The 24,574-nt window shown below is 48.7% G+C and overlaps 1 protein-coding gene across 2 annotated transcripts in view; it reads left to right on the forward strand.

Annotated features, from left to right (window-relative positions):
* The window catches only part of RNF43 (ring finger protein 43), a 67,084-nt gene that overhangs the window by 39,693 nt on the left and 2,817 nt on the right, over positions 1-24,574 (forward strand). For both annotated transcript variants that reach the window (XM_073004902.1, XM_073004903.1), the window contains exons 3-9: positions 10,016-10,138; positions 17,550-17,624; positions 17,744-17,875; positions 18,518-18,622; positions 20,358-20,519; positions 21,051-21,153; positions 22,122-23,477. In XM_073004902.1, coding sequence (XP_072861003.1) covers positions 10,016-10,138; positions 17,550-17,624; positions 17,744-17,875; positions 18,518-18,622; positions 20,358-20,519; positions 21,051-21,153; positions 22,122-23,477 — 2,056 coding nt within the window. The remainder of the gene's footprint in view (positions 1-10,015; positions 10,139-17,549; positions 17,625-17,743; positions 17,876-18,517; positions 18,623-20,357; positions 20,520-21,050; positions 21,154-22,121; positions 23,478-24,574) is intronic.

The following is a 24,574-nucleotide window of genomic DNA, read 5'->3' on the forward strand; positions in this document are numbered from 1 at the left end:
TTCACACCCTTGCACTGAAATCACCAAACTTAGCAATGCTTAAGTAGCTCTGCCAGTAGTCCAGATGGGCCTCTGGCTTATTTAAACAAATGATCTGGTTTCCTTAAGTTTCATTTCTTTGGTGTTTTTCACAGGGACTGTCTGGCTTTAGTCTTTGGCCTTTTAAGCATTGAAATCTTAACCTAAATAATTACTCAAAAATAAACACTTATCTGCTTCTAGTAAGTTTTCAGATTCCTGCCATCTCTGGCATGAGTTTGGCTGGAACAGGAACCGCAAAATCAAATCATAAAGCAAACTCTGTCAAGGCTGTTTGCAAGTAGCACATTGGGTTAGGTGTGAGAGTTCAGTTAACTACTTTGTTGTGGCAAGAGTTAAGACCATGCCTCAGAAGGGCCCTGGACAAAGCCTTTATAGACCTTATCCTGGGCATGTGGGAATTAGATATTACCCCTAGCAATACTTGCCATCTGTGTCAAGACCTCAGCCTTTCAGCAGAGGAATTCTTTGAATAAGACCTAGCTAAACAAGGGGCCTCAGTGGTACTCCCTATAAGATGGAGGTCAGTGAGGGTCACAGGATCTTTCCTGGGACAGTGATCAGAAGTCAGCTGACTTCCCAGGACCAATTAGTATGATTTTTGGATGGTTGAGCCCTGAGTTCCTCACCTGGTGGAGAAAAGGAGTCCAGAACACATGACTGGGTTATCTTTTAAGGTCTTGATCTTCATAGGCTTCAGAACTTGGTATTCTATTTCATGGCCTTGCTTCTAAAGATCCCTGAGGTAACTAACATGATATTTGATGGGCTCCCTCTTCTTTGCTTCTAACTTCATGAGTAGCTTCCTAGTACCTTTGTAGCTAGAGGTCATTCTGACTGAGTCAGGACCAACCCTGTTTCTGTGTGAGAATATAATGATATAAAAGTTCTACTTCTTGGGTGGCTGGGATTTTTCCTCCTTCTCTCTGTCTGATTAGTGCCAAATAAACTTTCTTCTCTGATATCACTTTATTTCAAAAGCAGCTCAGATAATTAGCTCTTCTTCTCCTTACCTTCTTCCACTTCCTTAGGAGTGCACTCATGATCTGTGAATCACCATACAAAGATGCTAGGCAGAGTGTGGGGTCAGGAAAACCCTACCATGGGGGCTGTTTTCATGTAAAGAAGTCCAGTTGCATCATGGAGCTCCAGCACAGTCTGAAATGAGGATAGGTGAATTTGGAAATTGAAGAACAGCATCTGTAATGTGGGGCGAGGCAGAGGAAAATGGCAGTCTGGCTGAATGACCATTATTTGGGTCTGAGCTTCTGTGACCTCTAATTTCAGGACACACCTTTCTCATCCTAAACCAACAGGGACGTTTCACTGGGAAAGTGTCTCTGAGCAGCGTCTGGGTCTGGCTGCCTTTGTTTTTTGTTTGTTTGTTTGTTTTGAGACGGTCGCCCAGGCTGGAGTGCAGTGGCCGGATCTCAGCTCACTGCAAGCTCCGCCTCCCGGGTTCACGCCATTCTCCTGCCTCAGCCTCCCGAGTAGCTGGGACTACAGGCGCCCGCCACCTCGCCTGGCTAGTTTTTTGTATTTTTTAGTAGAGACGGGGTTTCACTGTGTTAGCCAGGATGGTCTCGATCTCCTGACCTCGTGATCTGCCCGTCTTGGCCTCCCAAAGTGCTGGGATTACAGGCTTGAGCCACCGCGCCCCGCCTGGCTGCCTTTGTTGTGGCTAGGAGAGGAGATGAGATAAACCCTAGAGGAGAGGAAGGAAGCCGAGGCTTGGAGGCAGAGCACAAGGAGCAGACAGATCCTGCTTCTGTCTTGTTAAGAATGATTCAGGTTTGAAAATTCTAGAAATGGGGACCCTGAAGCCTTCCACTGTGATCCCAGGCATTATATTACAGTACTCACCTAATGTTTACCATGCCACAGAACACCTCCCCAGCGTGCATACCCGGAGGCAGTGTGGGGTTGAATTTAGGGGACCTCAACCTCCTTTAACTAGGCGTTAACTAGGTTAACTAACTTCAACTAGGTGGGCAATCTGTTACTTGAGTCTTGCTTTCTTCAGCTGTAAAAGACAAATTCTGAAGGTTCATTATGGGTGTGAACCAGGCTCAGCTGTTAGCAATTTACATCTCTTTTTATAAACCACATGGCAACTGGATTCAAATCAAGTTTTACTCATTCTTTCACCAAACACTAAGGGCCTATGATACGCAGAGCCCCAAACTGGAGTTTCAGTGAGCTCAGTTTTTCCCTCAGATTTTGCCACCCTGCTTCCTATTAGATTCCGGAACATCATTTCAGTTCTATCTTGTCAGCTCTCTTGCTCACCAGCACCCCTGTGTCCCCAGGGAGGTTTCCTGAATCAAGTGAGAAATCATGGCGGCCTCTTCATCCATGCCCTGCTAGTGTGCACTACCATCAGGTGGCCCAAGGTTATGCTTCACCCTCCCCACCATTATTTTCTTTCGTAGCTTAAAAAAATTACACGAAGCAGGAATACACTTCTCTTGTAGAATAATTTTTTAAAAATAGATAGCATGCTTGTAATCCCAGCACTTTGGGAGGCCAAGGCAGGAGGATAACTTGAGCCCAGGAGTCCGAGACCAGCTTGGGCAGTATGGTGAAACCTTGTCTCTACAAAAAATACAAAAATTAGCCAGGCTGGTGAGGCATGCCTGTAGTCCCAGCACCTTGGGAGGCTGAGACAGGAAGATTGCTTGAGCCCAGGAGGTTGAGGCTGCAGTGAGCTGAGACTGTGCCACTGCACTCCAGCTTGGGTGACAGAGCAAGACCCTGTCTCAAAAATAAACAGAGTAAAATAAAATAAATAGATAAAGAGAAACTCCTCTTGACAATTCCCCAGCATCCCAGCTTGATTCATGGAAAAACTCAGTCATCCCAAAGAGATAGTGACAAGTTTACATAAGGTTTTGAAAGAGGTCTTGAGGTTCCCAAATCTAAGCCCTGAACAATAACCATTAGGATCTAATCTGTAGATGTGAGCCTTGACTCCCTTCAATACAAGGCAAGGTGACTAAGCTGGGCCTCAGTGGTGGGCCTATTCTGGTGCTGGGATTCGGAAGCAGCAACTTCAGGCCAACCTGTTTTTTTCCCACCCCCATATCTGCAGGAGCTTTACTTTATGATGTCGGTGTGTCCTCCTACCTAAGATAAAAGTTCAGGTAATGGAGGTTGCGCAGGAAAGGATGATTGTAAAATCTGAAAAGAGGAAATGGGGAGAATGATGCCTTTGATGCCTGGCCAATGTTCTTGATTACAAAGGCAAAATTGTAGCAAGCAGTAAAGTTACCTGTCCAAGGCCTAGTTGAAGGTCTGTACGTGGAATCAGAGAACTAAGAGAGGATTGCAGCAGAGGTCGGTGGCAGGGAGGGGGAGGAGAGTGCCCGGGAAACAGGAGACAGTAAAGAATTGCTTGCAGAAGCACACACCCAAAGAGGAGGAGATGCCATGGATAAAGGGAGACCAGCATTAAGTTCCAGGCCCAGTTGAGCCCTGAAATGCCCTTTGTGAGGAGGTAATGAGATCACATGGCTTCCTTCATGGGAAGGAGGCAGGCTGAGAACTGGAAGAGCTTGTTCAGTGGGGTTTGGAGGTCTGAGAACAGGAGGGAAGTGACTGTGGATAATGAGCTGTCCCAGACTGTGCCTTGCCGAACACTGGCATTTAGAGGCACTGTTGATTACCAAAGGAGGGGGAAGTTCAGAAAAGGCTTTGTCCCTTCCAGGAATAAGAAGGGACTTTAGTATTATAGATGCAGTAATAAAAACAGCTGCCATTAAGTGAGCACTTACTAAGCGTCAAGCTTTGTGCTAGGCACTTCTATCCATTATCTCCTGTCTACACGAAGCATTTTTGTTCCCATTCCAAAGATGAGCAATATGAGGCTCAGAAAGATTAACATGCCCAAGGTCACACAGGTAAATTGTGGGGTCAGAATTTGAACCCTAGGTTTGTCTTGGGAGGGAGGGGAAAAAATCAGAACAAATAAGGAGGACAGAGGGAGAATAGACTCAGGAATATGAAATAACAACACATACCACCAAAGGACAGTTCACATATCTTTACACAGAGGGTATAAAATGTGTATGCAAAGCTGAATTCTGAGTCAGAATGACCTAACTCATGCTTGAAAGCAAGTGCCTCTTAATTTGCCCCTCATGGCAGCTTGTGAGACAGGGGTGTCCTAACTCCTGGCCTTTGAGGAAGTCAAACTCACCAAGTTTCTCTAAGCCCTCCACAACCACACCCTTCTCAAATCAGGCAAGCTCATTTCTCTTGACCCCCTGGTGTCACTGAGGGGACAGGTGGCCCAGTGTAGAAATCATGTTTGCATCTTCGTGATTAGGAGACCTTGCATTCCAAGGAAACAAATGTATTTGCATCTGTTTTCTCAAGAGCCCGCCTCCTGGCTAAAAATTCCTTGGAGGAAGGGCAAAGACAGCCCCTGTGTTATACCCAAGGAATGCCGATGCTGTCTTTCTTGCTAGGTGCTGAACTGAGTCCTAGTTCAAATGGCTATTATTTGTTTTTAATTTGAGAATACTTGAACAGCTGTCATTGTAAAAGAGTCAAATCATACAAAAATATAATGAGTGTGATTGTCATGCCACAGATATCATTGTACTAGAAAGATCATGTTACTTTATTTTCTTTTTATCAAATCTAACACCAAGGTCCTATCCCATTAGCTGTGTAGACATTTGTTTTCAGAGGCACTTCTCCTCCCAGAGTAGAACAAAAGTCCCAGAGTTTTAAGAAAACCAAGATATCCAAGGGACCCCTCTGACATTTATCCATGCTGGCCACCACAGATACGTTCCTTGTCGAATCACAGGCATTCCCTTGAAATCCACGCAGGCACATAATCTCTCCCAGGGCCCAGCCCCCTGGGGTCTAGTACTCAGTCCTTCTCCAGGGACCCACTGCTTCTGGGGCACAGGTTGCAGCTTCCCACTACTCAGCCTGGCTCCAGACCCCTCACACTGGCTCCAGACCCCTCCTTCCTGCCCTCCCGGTTCTGAGACTTTGACCCCTCCCTTCACCACAGACCCTTCTGCCTTCAGGACACTCATACTTCCTCAGTGAGTTCAGTTTTTTCTGCAAAAACCAGGAAGGGAGGACTTGAAACAACATTTGCTTTTGGCAAATGCCCCTGAGGCAAGGAAATAGAAGGTGAAGCCATCTCCTTGGAAGGGAAGGAGGGAAAAGACATGGAACAAAATATAAATAGCTGTCATTCCTTTTTATTCTACAACAGCAAAAAACAAAACTCAAATCTCATGTATTATCCTGTGATCAAAGTATTCAAAGCAAAACACCAAAGTCCCTCTTTACTACCCCCTCTCAAATTCCTCTCCCAGAGCAACCATTATCAGGATTTGGGTGTGCTCTGTCTTGTCTTCATAGTTAACTATCGTCAATTATCTGGTTGTAGACTTTCAACATTTAATCAACAAATATTGAGTGCCCACAAAGTAACAGGCAGTGGGGGGCAGGCTAGATTCAGTCATCATCTGGAGAAGAGAGGGAAGTAAGCTGACAATTACAATGCCGTGGGGTAAGTGTGTGATTAGGGAAATGCCGGACAGAGCAGCAAGTGTCAAAGGTGTTTAGGGAAATGAAACAAGTTATTATTTCTGGAACATAGGTCACAAGGCGGGAAGAGATATAGGAAGGGAACGTTAAGCCATGCAGCAGGGCCCAGACCAGGCAGAGCCTTTTAAGCTATGTTTAAGAGTACAGACTTTATATCAGGAGCTCTGAGGAGCCTTGTAAGAGCTGTAAGTAGAAGAGTAACATGCTCAAGTTAGCATTTTAGACCACTTTGGCTGCAATATAGAGAACTGAATGGGATGAAGTGACCCTAGGGAGTAGGTTATGTCAGTAAATAGGGTTGGCAGTGATGGTGGCCTGGATTAGAATAGCGATAGTAAGAATGGAAGAAAGAATAAAATAAGACAAATATTTAGGAGGTAGAATTGTTAGAATTTGGTGATTGATTGGATATTGGTGGTTGGAGTGGGGGTGAAGGAGATGTAGGCTAGGAGGACAACAACTCACTTGGGTAATAGATGGATGGTGGTTCCAATCCCTAAGACAGCAAACACTGGAGGAGCAGTTTTGGGGATAGAATGATTTCAGTCTTGAACATGCCGAGTTTGAGGTGTTCTATTTAAGATTATTAAGGTAGAAATGTCTAGGGGGCTGTTAGACTTAAGGGTCTGGAACTCAAGAGAAGACCAAGACATATGTAATCACTGACCTCTGTGTGGGCACCGTGGCCATGGGATTGGCTGCAGTCACCCAGAGAAGGCATCAAGAGTGAAAAGAGGGGGCCGGGCGCGGTGGCTCATGCCTGTAATCCCAGCACTTTAGGAGGCCGAGGCGGGCAGACCATGAGGTCAGGAGTTCAAGACCAACCTAACCAATATAATGAAACCCCATCTCTACTAAAAATACAAAAATCAGCCAGACATGGTGGCAGGCACCTGTAGTCCCAGCTACTTGGGAGGCTGAGGCAGGAGAATCACTTGAACCCAGGAGGTGGAGGTTGCAGTGAGACAAGATTGCGCCACTGCACTCCAACCTGGGCGACACAGCGAGACTCTGTCTCAAAAAAAAAAAAAAAAGGAAGAAGAGTGAAAAGAGAAGAGGGTCCAAGAATCCCAGGGGTCACCACCAACATTTTAGGGACTTGTATTTGGGCCCTTATGCTTTAGTAAGATAAATTTTCTTAGTAAATGAGTTCAGGGAAGGTATCATGTTTTCAAAATAAAATGTAAATTGTTCTTAAATATTTTTTTAACCTTATCCTACTACTACTTTCCTTTTTTTTCTAATCTCTACCACTTACTAGCTATGTAATCTTGGGCATGTTATTTAACCTTTTAGTGCCTCAGTTTCCTCATCTTTAAAACGGGGACAATAAAAATATCTACCTGATAGTGTTGTTATGAGGATGAAAAGAGTTAATATGAAAAAGTGCACAGAACAATCACTGGCTCACAGTATTAACCCAATAAATATAAACTGTACCGCCCTCATCCTGACTATCATTAGCATGGAGATGGATGGAGGGTTGATGCTGTGTTCATTTGGAGCTCCATGGCTCCAACAATGGAGTCAGACAGAGTTGAGTTCAAATCTTACGTGACTTTGATTTCTCCCAACCTCAAGCTTCTCTTCAAGTGGCTGTGATGGGGTAGTGGGGAGATGGAGATGGTTAATGGGTTTAAAAAAAAAAAAAGTTACAATGAATGAATAAGGCCTAGTATTTGATAGTACAACAGGGTGACTATAGTCAACAATAATTTTATTGTACATTTAAAACTAACTAAAAGACTGTAATTGAATTGTCTGTAATACAAAGGATTAATGCTTGAGGAGATGGATATTCCGTTCTCCATGATATGATTAGTACCCATTGCATGCCTGTATCAAAACATCTCATGTATCCCATAAATATATACACCTACTATGTGCTCATAAAAATTAAATAATTGTTTTTAAAAATGGCTATCACACCTACCTTATAGTGAAATAATGTCTAAACGCCCTGGCACACAAGAGGCCTTTAATGATGGTTAATTTCCTTCCATTCCTTCTTCCGTAGTTGTCAGTTCAGAACCAGGCAAGTTTGGTGACTCACACCAGGTCTTTTTTCCCTTCCACCTTGTCAGAGGTGTCCTACAATGCAGCACTGAGCTGTAGATGCTGGTTCCCTGTTAAAACCTGGGGAAGAGTGCTGGTTAAATATCTGCAGACACACTGGAGGAGCTTCTCCAAAGTGACTTTCCTCTCCCAGGTGGCCCTCTGGTCAGTGAGCGGCATCTTGGAGTCATCAGGAGAAGGCTGGACCGTGTGGGGAGGGTGGAGGAGCAAGCAGAGCAGAGCCTTCTGTGGCTGCGATTTGTCCTTCCTCAGGGAAGGCCTCCATCTTCTGCTCTGGTAGAGCAGCTGCCTTCGGACTCCCCACCACACCAGACTGTCCTCCACAGTCTTCAAAGAAATTGGTCTCCAGTGGAAATCTGTGGTCCCAGCTCTGTGGCCCGACTCTTGCGGATCCTTCCAGCCTCATGTCCTGCCTTCCCTTTCATGCCAGACCTCACTGCCCGCAGTCTACCTCAGCCTCATGCCAGGCCTCCGTTCCTTGGTGCAGTGGCTTCCTCTGCCAGGAATGTGCCTCCCCAACCCTGCTCCCTTTCGTTGGTCCCTGAGGTGAACACATACCTAGTTAGCCTTTCAAAGTAGCTCTCCAGTCACCTCTTGTGAAAACTGCTCTGCTTCCCATATGTATTGTTAGCTGCCCCTCTTTGTGCCCTCCCATAGGCCCTTGTGTTGTAACATCACAATGTGGTTGCATGCTTGTCTTTTGAGCTGCTTTAAGGCAGGGAGCCTCTCTTACTCATCATTAGCTCCTCACTGCATTGGACAGAGCCTGATACCAAGGGGGCCTTCTGTGTTGGCAGAACAAAGAAATGAATGGACGCATGGACAGACGGAGAGACTAATGCAGCTTGTCGAGACAGGGGCTACAGCTTCACTGATGTGAGAACAACTCCACCCTCATGCCCCAGCCTTTTTCTGGGGCAGGGGCACATAATAACCTTTTTTCCACACTAAACCTTGCTCACTACCAGACTAGTAGGCCTTAAACTCTGGGAGCAAGTATGGAAATCCCTCCTATTTCAACACCCACTGCCCAGAGATTTTGATTCAAAGCAAGGTAGTACATATTTATTGAGAACCTACTATGTTCAAGGGACCACAGTGACCCAGTGAGAGGAAATAGCCTGACAGTACTTTCAGAAAGTGCACTTTTAAGTCCATCATTGACATTATCTTCATAAACATCTTTATAAATTCAAGATTCTCTGTGGTTCCTCTGACGGTTCTTTCTGGAAGTCCTCCAGACTTCAACAGTAGTAGAGGGGGAAGTGCGGGCAGCTCTCTAATAATAAATCTCTTTCTTGCCAGGATACATGGGGTTTCTACTATATAGGAGGCCCTGGCCCATAGGATTCTTCAGGGCCAAATAAGTCATACTTCGTTCTCATCGCACTCTGACATTTTGTTTAGGGAAAATTAGATTCGAATGGGTGTACGAATCGCCATGAATGAAAAGAGACAGTAAGGCAGTCTCATCCCTTTGATGAGGAGAGCCTCAGATTTCTGTCGGCACATTCTCCTTTGGTCATTGTTCAGCACCAGCTGGGCTCAGAGGCACAGGGTCTTGGACAGGATCTGCCATACCCTTAGAGCAAATGGGCTGGGCTGGCTCCACCTCCATGGCATCATTCCTGGGACCAGAGTGAACTGTCAAGGCTTATGTCTTAGCCAAGCCTCATTGCAAGATAGTCTCACCTCTCTGTCAACACCATGCTTGATCCCAGGATGGGCACAGGGCAGAGGCAAAAAAGGGGCTAGTGAGAGAAGCAAGGCAGCACCGAGTGAGAAGACCCAGCCTCCTGAGAAATGGGAATCTACAGGGCAACAGTTGCCCGGGGGCATCCCGAGGAGGGCAGGAGGCACCAGCAGCACCCAGGACTGTCCATGGGGATTCTGAAAGCACCAATACAGACACACATGGATATTCTCTTAGTCTGGGGCTTGGGAAGCAGGTAGGAGGATCAGGAGGTAGTGAGTCTGGGGCCAGGAGAGGAGTCCTCTGCATCTGGCTAGTTTAGAAAAGTAGGATTGTTGGAGTTGAAGGTTGTTAGAGTTGCTTTGCAGCAAGCTCTTCATTTAGGCCCCCTCTGGGACACCCTCTCCCTCCTGTCTGCCTCCACTACCTGTGCCCTTGGCCCTACCATCTCTGAAGTGACAAACAGTGGTCACTAGCTTACTATGAGTCAATCCAATCATAAGGCATACTCTTTTGTGGCACCAAGAGACCTGCCTGGTACCTCCCTAGAACAATGGAGAGGTGTGTGGCTCTCACAGCTCACTCCTGCTGCCTAAAGCCTCCCTAACCCAAATCTGTCTCTCTCTGCAGTCCCACCCCCTATACCTGTGCAATGCCAGTGATGACGACAATCTGGAGCCTGGATTCATCAGCATCGTCAAGCTGGAGAGTCCTCGACGGGCCCCCCGCCCCTGCCTGTCACTGGCCAGCAAGGTAGACTCATACTTCACCCTACACACACCCAGAACTTCACCCAGCTCTGGGCTGTGAGAAGACCCTGTGCTCTCTTGTTCCCATGTTTCCTAAGAGTGATGTACCTGATTCCCTTGGGTTTCCCTAACCCATGACTGGTATGAGAGAAGTGGAAATTCACACCTCTGTTCTTTCTCCTCTGACTAGCACCAGCAGGACTTTTTGACCTTCATCCCAGCATGTTCCCCATCCCACCTCCTTCCCATCACTTGGGAGTTCCTGAGTCCCTTCCCCTGCTCTGCACCAGAGCAAAGAAGGGATCAATTGAAGGGATTTCTTCTTTTAGAAATACACACTGAGCATGTGCAAGAACAGCAGAGATAGAAATCATTGCCCCACCTTTAAAAAGTTCACAATTTTCCCCTGAGATTGCAAACTGGTGGCCCATAAGCTGGGTTTGGCTTGCAGACACGTTGTGTTTAACCCTCACAGTGACTTTTCAATGTGTAACTTAATTGCCACATTTAAAAATTAAAAATGTTTATATAAAAGCTCAGATTTTCGCCAGGCACGGTGACTCACGCCTATAATCCCAGCACTTTAGGAAGCCGAGGCGGGTGAATCACGAGGTCAGGAGATCGAGACCATCCTGGCTAATACAGTGGAACTCCGTCTCTACTAAAAATACAAAAAATTAGCCAGGCGTGTTGGCAGGCACCTGTAGTCCCAGCTACTGGGGAGGCTGAGGCAGGAGAATGGCGTGAACCCAGAAAGTGGAGCTTGCAGTGAGCAGAGATCGCACCACCGTACTCCAGCATGGGCAACAGAGTGGGACTTCGTCTCAAAAAAAAAAAAACCCTCAGATTTTCAGTTTCTCTAGAAGAAAGCTGCAAAGTACATTGCTGCAGGCCATGGTTGGTAGGAACTGGGCTGGGGCTGCCCCTTTTCCACAGCTGTGGGCCTTCTCTTTTGCTATGCTCCACCCTGGTCTGCTACCTCACAGGACCTTTAGACCTTTGCCTGTGACTCCTGCTTTAACTAATAATAGCAGTTACTGTTTTCTGTGTGCTCACAATGTGCCATGTGGACATGGGACAGATTCTTTGTATGTATGATCTCATTCACTTTTCAGAACAATCCCAGGAAAGGTAGACATTATTATTCTCAATTTGACGTATGAGACAAGTGAAGATCAGAAAAGTCAAGTAACTTGCTGGATGACACAATTAGGAAGGAATGGAGCTGAGCTTTGAATCCAACCCTGTCTGTTTCTCCAAACGAGGCTTAATCTATCTGTGGCCTCCCTTCTAGCTGGAAAACTGAATATATGTGTGGAGTGTAGTTAGATTGTGTGTGGCACACATGGGTATGCCCCCAAGGGTGGTAAGAGAGGAGAGTGACACTCCCGGCCTTTGTGCTAGCTTGTTGTCTCAGGCCCAGATCCCTTGTGGATATCCTTGTGGGGGCAAGGAAACAACCTGGATTCTTACCTCATCCCATGGAAGGCAGGGATGTGGGCAGGATTCTGAATGTGGGTGAAGATATTCACCTGGCCTGGTGACTCCAGAATGCTGACAAGGAAGGGGACTCCAGAGATGGTGGGAAGCAGGGGGTCAGGATGCACTTCGAGGAGCTGGGGAGTGTGGCATCTCTGCAAGGCCGTGAGCCTTCATGGCAGCAGAGTTGTTAGGCTGCAGCACCTGCCCTACTTCTGGATGTTTCATTTCTCTTAACTTACAAAATGTGGGCAAATGGCACTCATTTATTCATTTGGTAAACAAGTTCCCAGTGCCTGTACTACATTACATAGTGAGTGTGTGTGTGTGTGTGTGTGTGTGTATGGTGAGGGGGGGAAGAAGGGTTCCGAGAAGCTTTGCTGCTATTGGTGGGAGCTGGGCTGGGGCTGCCCCCTTTCCACAGCTGTGTGCCTTCTCTTCTGCCTGCTGCACCCTGGCCTGCTACCTCCCAGGACCTCTAGACCTTTGCCTGTGAGTCTTTGAGCTACCTCCAATATTTCAGAGGTTCCACGGGCTTACCTCAAATACTTGGTTTTGTTTTGGCGGGAATTCTATTAGTTCAACATGTTAATACAAGTTATCTCATAAGAAAATAAATTGTAATAAATATAGTTAGTTTGGTAGAACATCTGTTCTTTTGAGACAGAGTCTTGCTCTGTCGCCCAGGCTGGAGTGCAGTGGCTCCATCTCGGCTCACTGCAACCTCCGCCTCCCAGGTTCAAGTGATTCTCCTGCCTCAGCCTCCTGAATAGCTAGGATTTCAGTTGTGTGCCACCATGCCTGGGTAATTTTTTTTTTTTTTTTTTTTTTTTTGAGACGGAGTCTCGCTCTGTTACCCAGGCTGGAGTGCAGTGGCGCAGTCTCGGCTCATTGCAACCTCCGCCTCCGGGGTTCAAGCAGTTCTCTACCTCAGCCTCCCAAGTAGCTGGGATTACAGGTGCCTGCCACCACACCCAGCTAATTTTTGTATTTTTAGTAGAGACGAGGTTTCACCATGTTGGCCAGGATGGTCTCAAACTCCTGACTTTGTGATCTGCCTGCCTTGGCCTCCCAAAGTGCTGGGATTACAGTCATGAGCCACCATGCCCAGCCTAATTTTTGTATTTTTAGTACAAACAGGGTTTCACCATGTTGGCCAGGCTGGTCTCAAACTCCTGACCTCCAGAGTTCTGCCTACCTTGGCCTCCCAAAGTGCTGGGATTACAGGCATGAGCCACTGCTCCCAGCCGAACATCTGTTTTTCTTAAAATGTGACTCATGAGAGGTATAAGGGAAAGATGGGGTCTTAGGGGAGGAAGAATTTGGAAACCACTGATCCCCTGCAGCTCTGCTTTGGCTTTTCCTATTGGTGCCAATGGTATTGTCACCAATGACAGAGCTGGGGCTCTCAAGCCAGATAGCCCTGGGCTTGGAGCCTGGCTCCTCCACTTCCCCTCAGTGTGACCTGGACTTTTTAAGCTCACCTCTCTAAGCCTCTATTTCCTCATCTGTAAAAGGGGAATAATAATGGGACTTATAAGTAGTTAGGAGGATTTAATGAGAAGCTTTTAGCCCCATGCCACGTACATGGTAACCACTCAATAAATGATTGCAATTATCATTACCGTCATCATCATTGGCATCATCATTCCGTGCTTTTGTAGTTAACAAGGTTGGGGTATTTTTACTTCCATTTGTTTTGTCGCTTATTCTTTTCTGAAACCCTCACCATAATTCTTCTGGAGGCTTCCATTCTTGTCACCACCCCACTACCCCCTCCACCCTCTGTCCAGTCACCCAGATTGGTTTCTGTTTCTTTATTAGCAGCTCCACAGCCATCCTGGTGATAAGCCGGAGTCTTATCACCTTATGCCTGAACTCGTGCAGTGGCCTTTTGCCTGCTAGAAGGAGCTAGATCTGGAGAAAAGCAGATGGGTGCAAGCCCTGCCTCTCTTACCATGGAGGCCACTACCTGGTAGTAAAGAACAGGCATTCTGAAGGCTGAGGTCCTGGGTGCAAATTCTGCCTCCACTGCTTCTCAGTTGGTAACCCTGGGGAAATTATTCAGTTTCTCTGAGGCTCAGTTTCCCAACTCAGAAGTGGGGCTGATGACTGTCTTATAGAGTTGAGGAGTAAATGAAATCACATGTAGGAAATATGTAGTATTAATAATAGTTAACATAAGAGCTGGGTGTGGTGGCTCATGCCTGTAATCCCAGCACTTTGGGAGGCCGAGGCAGGCAGATCACAAAGTCAAGAGTTTGAGACCAGCCTGGCCAACATGGTGAAACCTCGTCTCTACTAAAAATACAAAAATTAGCTGGGTGTGGTGGCACACGCCTGTAGTCCCAGCTACTCGGGAGGCTGAGACAGGAGAATCACTTGAACCCACGAGGCGGAGGTTGCAGTGAGCCGAGATCACACCACACATCACTGTATTCCTGCCTGGCGACAGAGCAAGACTCTGTCTCAAAAAAAAAAAAAAATTAGTCAGGCCTTGTGGCGTATGCCTGTAATCCCCGCTACTTGGGAGGCTGAGGCAGGAGAATCTCTTGAACCTGGGAGGTGGAGATTGTAGTGAGCCAAGATTGCGCCACTGCACTCCAGCCTGGGCAACAGGGTGAGACTCTATCTCAACAATGATAACAATAATGATAATAGTTGATATAATAATAACTAATAGTTAAGCAACACCATGTGCCAGGCACTATTATAAATGCTTTGTGTGGATTCGTTTATGTAGTCCTCATAACAACCCTATGGATTAGGTCCTGTTATTATCCCAGTTTACAGGAAAAAAAAAAAAAAAACCACAGAGTAGTGAAGTGACTTGCCCCAAGTCTCACAGTTAATAGTTGGTGTCAGAGCCAGAATTCAACCCTAGGCAATCTGGTCACTGGATCTCAACAAAGGTTATATTCCTTCTCCTTCCTTTCATCCTTCACTTTCAAGCCCAGAGGAATCTCACCTTTGCTACCGAATCTTTCCTGACCAGCCCAGGCCCAGCCAGCCCAGTAGGAGCAGAAATCCCTCCCTGGGGGCATGCCTCCAGCAGGTAGGGTGTCTGTGCATGCTTTCAACACCATCTAATGCTAAGTCTAGGTTTCAGGGAGGCACATGATGGGTGGAGGGAGAGGCCAAAGGTCCTTCCTGTCCCCACCCCTACCTCAAAGTAAGCAGCCTCACTTTTATCTGCTTTCTATATTGAACATTTGTGCCAGATTGTGTGTGTGTGTGTGTTGGTGGAGGGGATAGTAGAGGGGAGAGCCTTCTGGAGTGAAAAAAGGTGTGGGAAACCTCTGTTTCTATTCCTTTGTGCTCTAGAATATTATTATCAGCGTTATAGCTTTATGTATTTGCCTTGTCTCCACAACTATATTATGAGCTGTTTTGGAGGGCCTGGCTTTTCCTGGCTTGGTGGCCTGGGCACGGTAGGTGTTTCAGTTTTGATGAGCAGAAAATATATAGGGACTTTTGTCTGGAGAGGAAAATCTAAGGCCCAGAGAAATGCAGCAGCTGACCAGTGAGTCCTGCAAGTAAGAGGCAGAATTGCCAACTCACTCACATTGTTCTCTCTGTAATGGCTCCTGTTGCTAGAGGCTGTGGCAGCCTTGCCTGCTGCCCCTAGGGCTGGCCAACTCTGAAGCTTCCAAAGAGCTCTCTGGATTCTTTCTAAAACTGCCTTCCTGTCCTGAGGGCCTGCCTATCCTCTCTCTGCTTTCCAAATTCCAGTCCCCAAAGAAGTACTTTTTTTCCTTTTTGCCTCCACTTACTTTCTCCTGCAGGTGGACAGGAGGCATAGATAGCCCTAGATTGGACTGCTACCTGTCCCAAATCTTGCTTTTTATTCCTAGAATTCTGGACACAGGGACCCACTGCCTGAAAGTCCTGTTTGTTTTCCCCTGTTGGCCAATGCTCTGGGCTCTTTGATCACTTTTACAACTTTGTAATTATGGGCTGTAATGGGCTGGAGTGTTTGAATGTCACAGTAATTGCCTTCCACTGTTCCTACCCTAATTCTTCAAAGAGAGAGGGGAAGGGAAATAACAAAATCTCCAAAGAAGAAAATCTTTGCCCTTCCTCATGCTCTTCCAGGCCAGGGTGGGTCCAGGGTCTTGTTCTAGGGATGTGAAAACCGAGGCCTGGGAGTCCCAATTCTGTGACTACTGGGGTGACCCCTCCTGTCCTTTGGCCAAATCCCTGGAATAGGAGATCACCAGTAGGGTTCCCTATCAGGGCTTCCTTTTCCCCTGTTACTTCTCCCATACCCTTGTTAGGAGGGTTCTGAAGATTGGAAAGTCTCTACCTGCCTGGAGTAGCTTAGATGGGGTGAACTTCCTGGGAGGAAGTGAGTAGGGAAGATGGAAGCCACGAACCTCTCAACTCCTTCAGCACTTCCATTCTGGAATTGACGGGTCCTGTGAATTTACAGTCAAGTAGCCTGGTAAGCCTGGGCCCTAGGCTGGGCCTAGCTCCTGGGGGAGGAAGGAAAGTTACCCTCCTGACCAAAATGGGGCCCCACTTGAGTGCCTCTTCTGCCTGCAGGCCGTGGGCTCTGAGTGGCCCCCTGGGCCCTGCCACTGTCTGGGGAGTGGAGAGCAGGGAGCTGGAGCAAGGAAAGGAGCTGCTCCCAGCCTGCCTGGCAGGAGACCTGCCCTGACAGGCTCTCCCTGGGAAGACAGGCAGAGATCAAAGTGCTGAGCCTGTGAGTAAGTCCCAGCACTGGCTCTTCTTGCTGCCACCACTACTTGCAGGAGGGTTAACTCCTTCAATGCCTGTGGGAAGACCCCAGAGACTTTGGAGGGTGGGGGCAGTGCCCAGGGATGTAAAATCACAGCCTGACGCCATTAGAAGATGAACCTTTGCCCTAGGGAGGAAGGCTGGAGGGTGGCTGTGCTGGGCTGGGAGGCCCCAGGCCAAGGCCATGAGCAGCTCCTCACAGTGCCTGTTAGTTGTTTGCTGTTGTGCGTCCCCCCTCCCCCCACCTTTAGCTCTTATCTTCCTTTCCTTACTCCCCTCCCCACGCACACCCCCTGGATTCCTGCTTTTTGTTCTCTTTCTGGCACTGCTATCTGTTCTGCCTGGTTGGCTAGATTCTGCTTCCTCAAGCTGGCTCTTGGAGCCTTTGGTGAACATGCACGTGTGCCTGTGGGCACTTTCCCCCTGTAGCTGCAGCAGCCTCTGGGGCTGACCTGGCCAGTGGTGTTGATCTGAGACTAGCCCCTCGAGTCCCTCCCCACTTTTGTCTCTAATGGTGCCCTAAGGGAGAGGACAAAAGATAAACCACTGGACAGGGACTCCTCTAAGTCCTTGAATTAGAGCCAGAGAAGGACTCAGCAAAGTAGAGTGTGGCAGGGAGAGGGAGCCCATGAGATGGGCTGAGCCTGGGGCTTTGTGATGGCGGCCTTGGGTGAGAGTGCTGTCCCAGGCTCTTAGACCTTTGCCTGAGCTGGGGAGATGCCCTGCAGGCAGGGCTGGGCCCTGGAAAGCCCAGCTCCCTCTGAAGGAGAGCTCTACTTCTCTGCTGTCCCCTTCTTCCTCTCTCTTCTCCTTCTAAGGGGTGCAGGTCACTCCTGCTCTTGGTGCTCACACCTCTTAGTGAAGGCAGGCTGATTGTACCCTGAGGGCAGGAGCTGTGTCTTATTTGTCTTTTGTCCTAGAGCCAGGTCCACCACCTGGCACCCTGTAAACCCCCCTTAAGGATTTGTTCTATTACAAAAGGAAAAACTGAAGGCAGTGGGGACCTGAGTGAGCTCAGGAGGCAGAAGAGGAGATCCTAGACCCACTGATGCCTTGCATAGGTAGATATGAGTGTGCAGAGGTGTGGTGTGGGCAAAATCCTAGGAAGGGATAGATGTGTGATGGGTGAGGCTAGACCGTGGGTGGGCTCTATCCTTCCCTGACCTTAGCCCAACCTCTACTGTGTGCCTCTGCAGGCCCGGATGGCGGGTGAGCGAGGAGCCAGTGCTGTCCTCTTTGACATCACTGAGGATCGAGCTGCTGCTGAGCAGGTACCCAGGGACATTTGCGTGTTCAAGGAGGGGGCTGAATAGAGGAAGATAAAGCTCTCAGGGGAGAGGGAAGGGTAGGGAGAAGTCACAGCAGCCCTGTGGGCACTTTCCCCCTGTAGCTGCAGCAGCCGCTGGGGCTGACCTGGCCAGTGGTGTTGATCTGGGGTAATGATGCTGAGAAGCTGATGGAGTTTGTGTACAAGAACCAAAAGGCCCATGTGAGGATCGAGCTGAAGGAGCCCCCAGCCTGGGTAAGCACACTAGACCTCCAGACCTTGCCCTGCACTATCCCTACTTTGTCCTGTGGCAACTCCCACCAAAAGCCCTTAGACTCCTGGAGCTGAGAGAGATCCTGGAAACCCTCCAGTCCAACTTCATCCATCAGCTGTGTGCCTGTGGGCAAGTTTTCCCCATCTTTGGGCGTCACCTACAGAATGAACAGATCAGGACAGATGAGTACTAAAGTTCTTTACAGCTCTGTGGCTTCATGGCATGGAATAGCAGAGCCAGAATGAAACCCTGGTCCCCTGAATCCATGAGCCCTGGTTGGGGCTTCTCTACTGGCCAAGAACCTCTTCCAGCTGCTCACTGGCAAGAAACTCCCACCTTGCAGAGGAATCCCTTTCTCTTTTTTCCCCCAAGCACATGGGTTTTGAGATAGTACTTCTCCCAGCTGATATCCGGAAGACACCACTCTCTGAGTGCCCTTGGGCAGGGAGGGCCCACCTAATCCCACTTGCAGGTTCCTCCCTATCCCCTCAGATGGAGGACTCAAGGGAACCTCCAGCTAGCTATGTGCCTCCCAGGCCTCTGTGTTTCCTCCCGAATTGGAAGTATGACCCTCTCTTCTCCTCCTGGAAGTATGACCCTTTCCCTCTCTGCTCACTCCCCAGCCAGATTATGATGTGTGGATCCTTCTGACAGTGGTGGGCACTATCTTTGTGATCATCCTGGCTTCAGTGCTGCGCATCCGGTGCCGCCCCCGCCACAGCAGGCCGGTGAGCAGTGTGGGGTCTTTGGTGGTGGTGAACGTCTGCGCGTGTGTGGGTGGGTGGGGAGAAGGAATGAATACGTGAGGAAGGCACCTTTATACCTGTGAAACCATTTACATTGAAATACCCAGCATCTGTCTTTGTTGATTTCCAGCAGCCTCTCCTTATATTACTCATCCATTCAACAAGTACACCAGGCTCTATTATGTGTTGGGCACTGTTCCAGGTGCTGAGGGTAGTACAGTGAACAAGATGACAAAAAACCCTACCCTCAAAGAGCTTTTATTCTAGAGGGAGAAAACAAACAATAAACAAACTAAATAAGTAAAATCTATAATGTTTTAGATGGTGGTGTGTACTATGGAGAAAAAATGATAATGCTGACAGCAAAGTGGGAAGGGAATGCAAGGGAATAGAGTTAATTTTTTTTTTTTTTGAGACAGAGTCTTGCTCTGTCACCCAGGCTGGAGTGCAGTGGCATGATCTCGGCTCACTGCAACCTCCACCTCCTGAGTTCAAGCAATTCTCCTGCCTCAGTCTTGTGAGTAGCTGGGACTACAGGTGTGCGCCACCATGCCCAGCTAATTTTTGTATTTTTAGTGGAGATGAGGTTTTACCATGTTGGCCAGGCTGGTCTCAATCTCTTGACCTCGTGATCCACCCTCCTTGGCCTCCCAAAGTGCTGAGATTACAGGTGTGAGCCTCCGCGCTCAGCCAGAACAGGGTTCAGTTTTAAAGTCCAGGGAAGGCCACATTGAGAAGATGGCATTGCAGCAAAGATCCTAAATGGGAGAGGGAGTGATCTGTACAGGTATCTGAGGAGAAAGGGATCCAGGCAGAGAGAACAGTAAATGCAAAGGCCTTAAGGCAGAAATGTGTCTGGTGTATCTGAGGAACAGCATGAAGGCTGTGACTGGAACAGAGTGAGACGGCAGAGTAGCTGATGGGGGCCCAGTTATATTGGACTGTTGAGGCCATTTATTTTTTACTGTGGGTGAAACAGGAGCCACTAGAGTGTTGTGAGAGAAGGGGCATCACGATCTGACTGAAGTTTTAATATGATCATTCTTGCTGTTGTAATGAGAATAGACTACGGGGAAGCAAAGCTGGAAACAGAGACACCAGCTAAGAGGCTATTGCAGGAATCCAGGTGACAATAATGGTAGCTTGGATTAGGAAGGTGGCAGTTAAAGTGATGAGCAATAGTTAGGTTCTGGGTACATTTTGAAGGCCAAGCCAACCGATTTAGTAATGGATTGATTGTGGGGTGTGAAAGGACTCAAGGATGGCACCAAGCTTTTTGGCCTGAGCAATTAAAAGAATGTAATTGCTATTTGCTGTAATGGGGAAGACGGGGAAGACAGGTATGTGGTCGGAGATTAACCCATGGTTAATAGGATGAGGCATATAAGTTTGAAATGCCTATTAGATATCCAAGTTGAAATGTCAAGCAGCAGTTGGATAAAAAGTTTCTCATGGGTCATCAAAGGAAGAAAAGGTAATGGTATAAGCAGGTGGGTGGCCTGCACCACCATACTCAGCTAGTTTTGGGAGGGCTTGGCATGCTTGGCAGAGCCACATATGAGCTCCGAGGAGACGAACTCCCAAGGATGTTCAACTGGCCATGTAATCTACCTGAGTGACTGGGAACAGAGTCCAAGCTGGGGTCTAGAGAGGGAGGGAAGGGGAGCCCATGCCCCGATCTGACATGCCCCAATCTGAGCCTCATTCCTCTTCCCAGGATCCACTTCAGCAGAGAACAGCCTGGGCCATCAGCCAGCTAGCCACCAGGAGGTACCAGGCCAGCTGCAGACAGGCCCAGGGTGAGTGGCCAGACTCAGGGAGCAGCTGCAGCTCAGCCCCTGTGTGTGCCATCTGTCTGGAGGAGTTCTCTGAGGGGCAGGTAAGGCAGGTCTTGTGATTCACCTCCATGACCAGCCTGGGGAGACTGAAGCTGGGGGAGGGGTGGGCAGGCCTAGGGTCTGGTATGGGTACCCTGGCTACATCTGTTTTCCCATGTATCCTGCATGAGGCAGAGATCAGGGACCAGCCTGAGGTTTGGTCACTTTTCTGACCTTCCAGTGAAAGAGCACTATTTTTTGTTGAGAGTGTACCACCTGCCAGGCTGCAGTGGTGCTTTGAATGCATTATCTCATTTTAGACCCATGGCAATGAAGGGTGGGGTTCGATTCATTTATCTTCATTTTACAGCAGAAAACTGTCTGTTAAGAAACTTGCCCAAAGTCATGCAGCTAAGTGCAAAATCCAGGTCTATGTGATACCAAAGCTCATACCATTCCTATTCTACTGTGAGGTCTTTTACAAGTAGATAATAGCAAGAAGGAGAGGCCTAAGGGAGTTGGGGGATGTTCTGATTCTTGGCAATTCCTATGGCTACAGAAACCTTTGGTTTGGACCCCCTCTTTTTCTCCAGGAGCTACGGGTCATTTCCTGCCTCCATGAGTTCCATCGTAACTGCGTGGACCCGTGGTTACATCAGCATCGGACTTGCCCCCTCTGCATGTTCAACATCATAGGTAGGAGGTGGGCCAAGGGCTCCCCCATGTGTAGGCAGACAGGTCTAGAATGTGGCTTCCCTTTGGGAAAGGGTTGCAGCCGTGAAGCTGGGGAGAAAGCGGAACTGCCACCATAGTTGTATACGCTGTACACTGCTCCAGAGTGCCTCACTTGAGGGGAAGGGTCATTCATAATGTAAATTTGTTTGTTTGTTTGTTTATATTTTTTGAGACGGAGTTTCACTCTCATTGCCTAGGTTGGAGTGCAGTGGTGCGGTCTCGGCTCACCACAACCTCCTCCTCCTGGGTTCAAGCGATTCTCCTGCCTCAGCCTCCCAAGTAGCTGAGATTACAGGCATGCACCACCATACCCGGCTAATTTTGTATTTTTAGTAGAGATGGGGTTTCTTCATGTTGGTCAGGTTGGTCTCAAACTCCTGACCTCAGGTGATCTGCCCACCTTGGCCTCCCAAAGTGCTGGGATTACAGGCATGAGCCACCATGCCTGGCGTGTAGATATCTTTATTATTGTAAAAATTATTTGTATTTCATGGCAAGTCTGTTGATTCTAAATCTGGCGATTTGTATGTTTATTATTCCAATTTTCTGGCAATAAAATATCCTATTCTAACAAAATCAGTATGTTAAGATAATTTTATGAAAGATGAAAGTGAAATAAATATCTTGAGAAAAGAGACCCTTTTTCTAAGGTACCCATGGGTGCCCTATGGGCTGGCAGTGGCCCTCGGTGAAAGAGCTCCAAATGGCTGATGGGAGGATGAGGGATTGATGCGCACAGTGGCCCTCCCCGGGCAGACAGCCTGACTGGAGGGAACGAAGGAGTCCCAGAGCACAGGCAGGTTAGGCACGTTCTTGGTCCCCCAAACTCTGAGCTCACAGGCTACCCAGGGTCAAATAGATTAGCTACAGCCATGTCTTTCTGTAGGTTTGTAGAGTTAAACATCTGTGCTCTTGGTTCTTTTTTCCAGAGGGAGATTCATTTTCCCAGTCCCTGGGACCCTCTCGATCTTACCAAGAGCCAGGTCGAAGACTCCACCTCATTCGCCAGCATCCTGGCCATGCCCACTACCACCTCCCTGCTGCCTACCTGTTGGGCCCTTCCCAGAGTGCAGTGGCTCGGCCCCCACGACCTGGTCCCTGCCTGCCATCCCAGGAGCCAGGCATGGGCCCTCGGCATCACCGCCTCCCCAGAGCTGCACATCCCCGGGCTCCAGGAGAGCAGCAGCGCCTGGCAGGGGCCCAGCACCCCTATGCACAAGGCTGGGGACTGAGCCACCTCCAATCCACCTCACAGCACCCTGCTGCTCGCCCAGTGCCCCTACGCCGGGCCAGGCCCCCTGACAGCAGTGGATCTGGAGAAAGCTATTGCACAGAACGCAGTGGGTACCTGGCAGATGGGCCAGCCAGTGACTCCAGCTCAGGGCCTTGTCATGGCTCTTCCAGTGACTCCGTGGTCAACTGCACGGACATCAGCCTACAGGGTGTCCATGGAAGCAGTTCTACTTTCTGCAGCTCCCTAAGCAGTGACTTCGACTCCCTAGTGTACTGCAGCCCTGAAGGGGATCCCCAGCGAGTGGACATGCACCCTAGCGTGACCTCTCGGCCTCGTTCCTTGGACTCGGTGGTGCCCACAGGGGAAACCCAGGTTTCCAGCCATGTCCACTACCACCGCCACCGGCACCACCACTACAAAAAGCGGTTCCAGTGGCATGGCAGGAAGCCTGGCCCAGAAACGGGGGTCCCCCCATCCAGGCCTCCTATTCCTCGGACACAGCCCCAGCCGGAGCCAGCTTCTCCTGATCAGCATGTCACCAGATCCAACTCAGCAGCCCCTTTGGGGCGGCTCTCTAACCCACAGCGCCCCAGGGCCCTCCCTGAGCCAGCCCCTGGCCCAGTTGAAGCCTCCAGCATCTGCCTCAGTACCAGCAGTCTTTTCAACTTGCAAAAATCCAGCCTGTCTGCCCGACACCCACAGAGGAAAAGGCGGGGGTGTCCCTCCGAGCCCACCCCTGGCTCTCGGCCCCAGGATGCAACTGTGCACCCAGCTTGCCAGATTTTTCCCCATTTCACCCCCAGCGTGGCATATTCTTGGTCCCCAGAGGCACACCCCTTGATCTTTGGACCTCCAGGCCTAGACAGGAGGCTACTACCAGAAACTCCAGGCCCCTGTTACTCAAATTCACAGCCAGTGTGGTTGTGTCTGACTCCTCGCCGGTCCCCGGAACCACATCCACCTGGGGAGGGGCCTTCTGAATGGAGTTCTGACACCGCAGAGGGCAGGCCATGCCCTCATCCACACTGCCAGGTGCTGTCGGCCCGGCCTGGTGAGTTTTCAGGGGGAAGTGGATGTGGTAGGGAGAGGAGACTAGAGCTGCATATTTCAGGACAGGTGAAGTCAGCCAACAAAGGGTTGATGGAAGCTGAGAAGGATACAGCAGAGGTGACAACCAAAATACTTAACCATCAGGACAGCATATCATGCTGACTAGAGTGCAGGAACACCCCAGCTCTGCCAGGTGCTACCCCTTTAGTTGGCAGATCACAGAGAAGTCCCAGGGAGGTGCTGGTGTGGCTGAGGCATCAGAAAGGCACTTGGAAGGCTGGGTGTGATGGCTCATGCCTTTAATCCAAGAACTTTGGGAGGCCGAGGTGGGTGGATCCCTTGAGGCTGGGAGCTCAAGACCAACCTAGCCAACATGGTGAAACCTGGTCTCTACTAAAAATACAAAAATTAGCTGGGCATGGTGGCGGGCACTAATAATCCCAGCTACTCGGGAGGCTGCTGGGAGCTCAAGACCAACCTAGCCAACATGGTGAAACCTGGTCTCTACTAAAAATACAAAAATTAGCTGGTCATGGTGGCGGGCACTAATAATTCCAGCTACTCGGGAGGCTGAGGCAGGAGAATCGCGTGAACCTGAGAGGCGGAAGTTGCAGTGAGCCAAGATGGTGCCACTGCACTCCAGCCTGGGTAACAGAGTGAGACTCTGTCTCAAAAGAAAAAAAAGAGGCACTTGGAGTGGTCCGGGGTAGCAGCTCAAACATAAGTGTTTCTATATTTTAATAACTGGTTTAGTTCTACCAATGCTCACAGCTCAGTATTAGTTCTAAATACAAAGAAGGCCAAGAAGTGTTCCTTGGGGAGAGCTATGGTAGAAATAATTACATATAACCATAATACAAGGCTATATAGGAAGAGCTATGTGAGTAACGAGAAAAAAGAGAGAGAGAGAGAAACCACAGGTGGTCCCCAGCAGCCCTGTACGGCCTTAGGTTTTCTTCTCTTCCCCTGTGGTAAAACAGCAGGAGGACTTCCCTTTGACGCATCGTGATTAATAAGACTGACCTTAATTTCTTGGGGATTCAGTGCATCCCTATATTATAACAAATGGTGATCATGTAAATTCTCAACTTTAACATG

This window comes from Chlorocebus sabaeus, chromosome 16 (genome assembly GCF_047675955.1).
Source record: "Chlorocebus sabaeus isolate Y175 chromosome 16, mChlSab1.0.hap1, whole genome shotgun sequence".
Classification (NCBI taxonomy): Eukaryota; Metazoa; Chordata; class Mammalia; order Primates; family Cercopithecidae; genus Chlorocebus; species Chlorocebus sabaeus.